General features: G+C 31.8%; 1 protein-coding gene across 1 annotated transcript in view; it reads left to right on the top strand.

Moving 5' to 3' along the window:
- Nucleotides 1-1,250, top strand: part of LOC21402855 — a 2,993-nt gene extending 1,743 nt beyond the window's left edge. Inside the window, exon 2 of the mRNA XM_024164516.1 lies at nucleotides 597-1,250. Coding sequence (XP_024020284.1) covers nucleotides 597-1,250 — 654 coding nt within the window. The remainder of the gene's footprint in view (nucleotides 1-596) is intronic.
- Nucleotides 1,251-5,131: the final 3,881 nt, after the last annotated feature.

Raw genomic sequence — 5,131 nt, 5'->3', positions numbered from 1 at the left:
TTTTTTCCATATATATGTATGTGTGTATATATATATATATATATATATATATATATATATATATATATATAGCACAACTAAAATCTCATCTATTTTTGAAAAAAATTTAATTTTGGTACCTTGTGTTATAACAAAATATGCGTTTAGGATCTTGTGTTTTTGATAATTACATGCAGGTATCTTCACATCTCCAAAGTTTGCATGAAATTATAAAAAATATAGAGTACCAAACATATATTTTGATATAAACATATATTTTAATATAACATAGGGTATCAAAATGAAATTTTCTTTTTTAAACCAAAGAACGGACTCCTCCAGTTTTCCCATGAGAAAATTTATAATTAAATGTCATGTACTACATGAAGTATGGAACTGTGGTACACTTCAAGTACTAGCGCATATAATTTTTTGTCATTTATATACTCTATAATATGGGACACTATGGTGCTAATTCTGGACTTGTCATCTCACAAGAAGATTAGAACTTCTAGTACTTTAGAAGGATCTAACAAATTAGACGATATAGTTTCACCAAAAAACCTACAAGAGTAGCACAAAAAATGATACATGTTCTTCATCCTATTTCAATGCAGCCAGTGGAATGGGGAACGTCGACGATGGTCGACGCAGAAAGACGGCTCTTAGCAAACGCCCTCCTCGATGATTCCTCCAACGAGCGATTCGTATTACTCTCCGAAACATGCATCCCTTTGCTCAACTTGACAACAACATACAGTTACCTCACAAACGCCCACGAAAGCTTCACAGCTTCCCACGACGACCCGAGAAAGTCCGGTCGTGGCCGATACAATCCCGAAATGTCTCCGACAATTTCGATATCGGAATGGCGAAAGGGCTCACAATGGTTTGAGGTCAGCCGGAAGATTGCCCTAGAGATTATATCAGACACCAAATACTATCCCATATTCTTGGAACATTGTCGCCCTCCTTGTTATATGGATGAACATTATATCCCGACTTTGATAAACATTATTTGCCCAAAAGAGAACTCCAATAGGACTATTACTTGGGTTGATTGGTCCAAAAGCGGTCCACATCCTGGGAGGTTTGGAAGCAATGATGTTTCGGAAGAGTTTCTGAATCAGATAAGGTTTGGTAGTAACTGCACTTATAATGGAAATACTACAACTTTGTGCTTTCTTTTTGCTAGGAAGTTTCTGCCAAACACTTTGCAACCTTTGTTGCAGTTTGCACCCTTGTTGCTAAATACTTCTGTACAAGTTTGATGTAATAATGTTAGAAGGAAAAAAAAAAAATTTGTACTTGGGTTCTTTGATAAGTTTAATTTTCATATATTTAGTTGCTTTATAGAAGGTCAAAAACAAAAAAGACCAAGCATTAAATATTGCTATGTTTAGTACGTTTGATAATTAGGAATGTAAACGGGGTAGATTTGGTCCAGAGTTGGTAATACCATCCCCATCTTTTTTATCAAACGTAACCAGGGTGGATTTGTAAACGGCGCTGCTCTTTCCGGCCCCACAGTGCTGTGGCACGCCCCAAGACGCCGTGGCGCTGCCCAAGTCGTTCCCGCAGTCAGTGGTGGAGTCAGCCTTTCACTTCAGTGAGAGTGCACATTAAATTTTTTTTAACAAATTATCTTAGTGAAAGTATATAAGAAAATATATTTATTTTAGTAGGGATATATATTATTTTAATAGAGACTTAAATGTAAAATTTTAAAATTTTTAAAGATAATATTTTTTTTTAAAAAATTTATCCCCTTAACTGTACTTAAATCCATCACTGTTCGTAGCACTGCAGCGCGTCCCATGACCAGTGAAACCTACCAAAAGCCAACGATGTTTCTAATAATAACGCAGTATCCTGTCATGATGGCATCTGACCGTCATATGGAAACCACATTTGTTTTTCTCCAAAATTCTTGATACAAAACGCTGTTAAGCAAATCCATTTATGGCAATTTGCTCCAAAACCTAGCATGGATTCTTATTAAATCCTAAAAGCTACTAGAACACAAGCCAGTAGAATTAATACTCGTCAAATTTATCTATACAGAATTAGAAATCTATAAAAAGGCGAAATAATATAAATTGTGTCAAATTTAAGGATATGAATAAATTGTTTTAAAAATTCAGCATAAAACTTAGAAACTAGATATGCAAATACTACTATAAGCTAAATGATATTTACGTTTAGTTCAATTACATATATAGTTAAGGTTGCATGATAACAGTTAATTTACAAATTGAATAAAAAGTTTCAATTTAGTATTCTCTTGCATTACTGTAATCGTATTTATAAAACGCCAATTCATCCTCTATTATGCATACCCAAATGGTATGATTTCAGTGTTTGGTTTTTTAGTCTTTTTGGTTACTTATTATGTGACTTCACTTTTCTCTATTTTTGTACAGTAATTTTTTGGTCTCTTTTTTGCCCGTGCTCTTTCTTTTTCGGTTTGGTTTCTGTGTGTGGTTTTTAGGGTTTTTTTTTTTTTTTTTTGTTTCTCTTTTGTTAGGCTTTGGATATTCTGTGGTTTTCTCTTTGACTGATGATTTTGTTTGGCTGCTTCTTCTATTGAGCCTTTGCCGGCTTTTGCTTCTTTTTTCTCTCTTATTCGTCGCTTTATTTTGAATTTTTACATGTTTTTGGTTCATGTTTTTTTGTTGATGGTTTTTGTTATGGATTTCGCTTGTTTTATTTGACAAATGCTGGACCGGTTATCAACTTTGTTCAATACTGTGTATATGGCTTTTTCGTAAATAAATGAGGTGCTACAAGGCATAAAAGTCATTTTGTAAGGATTTTACTACTTTTTTAATCCTCTTTATTGCACTTTCGTGAAGCCCAAACGTAGTAATTTTTAAGGAATCGCGCCATAAGTTTTTATTTTTTTTATTTTTTTATTTATCGTGAAGCCCAAACGTAGTAATTTTTAAGGAATCGCGCCATAAGTTTTTTTTTTTATTTTTTTATTTTTTTTTTATTTTTTAAGTCATATTAGACCTCAGATTGAGATTAAGGAGTTGTTTGGTTGGGGGATTCGTACCCTGATTTAAATCATGGTTCGTGGTTCGCTACAGTGTTTTCTCTCATAAAAAATACACGTAAATAAAAAATGGTTCTAATCTCATAATTCTAATTCATGAACTAAACGTCTTCTAATTTATCAAAAGTCCTCAAATTTTTTTCTCTTTTTACAATTAGTCCTTGAACTAAAAGGTATTCCAATTTAAACCCTGAACTCTTTTAATATCTCAAATTTAATCCCTCAATTACATTCCCTTAAATTTTAGATGGAAAATATTAGACATATTAGTAGTTAAGTTATAAACAATTGAGTAAATATTATTTCCCTCTATTTCTTGCTAAAAGAAACGTTGAAACTCCAATCCATCCGATAAAAACTTCATACAATGAAATTAATCAATAAAAGTCCATAATCACAAAAAGAGTATATAAAACAAACTTATTACTATTTTGAGTTTAGTGTACACAAAAACAAAAAAAATCACTAGTACACAGAGCATAAACAATAGCCTACAAATAGAGTATATACAGCAAATTTATTATTATTTTGAGTTAAGTGTAAAAAAGGAAAAAGAAAAATAAAAAACACACTAGTAATAAATCACTAGGAACACTACTAGTGACAGATTTAAGTACAGTTCAGTGGGGACTACCGTCCCCACTCAAATTTTTTTGAAAAAAAATATTACTTTTAAAAATTTTAAAATTTTACACTTAAACCCACATTGAAATAATATATGTCCTCACTAAAATAAATATATTTTCTTATATGCCTCCATTAACATAATTTGTTAAAAAAATTTTAATGTACGCTCTCACTGAAGTGAAAAGCTGGTTCCGCCACTGAACACCACTGATTTATGAAGAGACGGTTGGAAAAAAAAAAACCCCTGGAGGTGGTCTAGTGGCCGAGAAACAACACCTAGACTTTAGAAAATTTACCAACATTATCGCAACACCAGTAAAGTATACCCAAATTTATTCACTACGAAATCATATATGTCCCCATGAATTAACGCAACATCATGAAAATTAAAATCATCCAAAATTAACCCAAATACTGACTTTATCAAAATCCAACCGGTTTCATCAACAAAGCAAGAAATTTACCTTTGAAAATCGGCCAATGCGAATTTTCCTTCTCCATAGTTGATTAGTTTCATCAGAGATTTTCTCTCTGCTTTTCTTCTCTTTTTCACAATAAAAGGGGCTTTAGGCTTTGAACACGATTCAATTAGTTTTATATTTTGGGTCATATATTTTAAAATTACGAGACTACCCATCTTTTGAGGTGAAATTACAAAATTATTTAACATTTTCTATCCAAAATTTAACGGATTATAGTTGAGGACCAAATTTGAGACAGTAAAAGAGTTTAAGTTTTAAGTTGCTACATTTTTTAGTATATAGACTAATTATAGAAAGAGAAAAGAGTTTAAGGACTTTTGATGAATTTAACTCTTTTTCTCTGTGTTCGTAGCGACGAACTGATCAAAAGAAAATCTATATTGACTACATTATTTTGCACTGAGTATTATCATATCCCGTTGGTATAGTATTGCATGTATAACATAAGATAGAATGATGTTTATATAATTCTAAAAAGTCATAACTTGATCGTTTGATTTCAGATTGAGACAATTTTTATTTTCCTATGTGTTCGTAGTGATGAACAAAACAAAACAAGATTCATATTGGCTATGTTATTTTTCATGGAGCATTGTCATATTCGGCAGGTATATTGCTGCCTGTATAACGTGATGTTAAAGGATGTTCATATCTTTTTAAAAAGTCACAAGTTTAAAACATGATCTCAGATTGAGATGGTTTTTCTTTCTATATGTATGTAGGGCGAACGTAAGAAAACAAGATCCATATTAACTATGTTATTTTTCATTGGGCAATATCGTATTCCGTAAGTATAATAGTGATGCTAAAACGGTTTAATCGCCACTTTAGTATTTTCTAACATGTCTTATAAAATGTAAATGTCCATGAGAGATCTTCATCAACTATATGGATGAGAATTTTCTTTCGCTTCGCTCCAAACACATAGGAAGAATATGTCTAAATCAGATTTACAACAAAAGTTATGACATTTAGGGTGCGTTTG

Source organism: Morus notabilis, unplaced genomic scaffold (assembly GCF_000414095.1).
Source record: "Morus notabilis unplaced genomic scaffold, ASM41409v2 Scaffold2035, whole genome shotgun sequence".
Taxonomy (NCBI): domain Eukaryota; kingdom Viridiplantae; phylum Streptophyta; class Magnoliopsida; order Rosales; family Moraceae; genus Morus; species Morus notabilis.
This window is presented reverse-complemented; position numbering and strand designations above follow the sequence as displayed.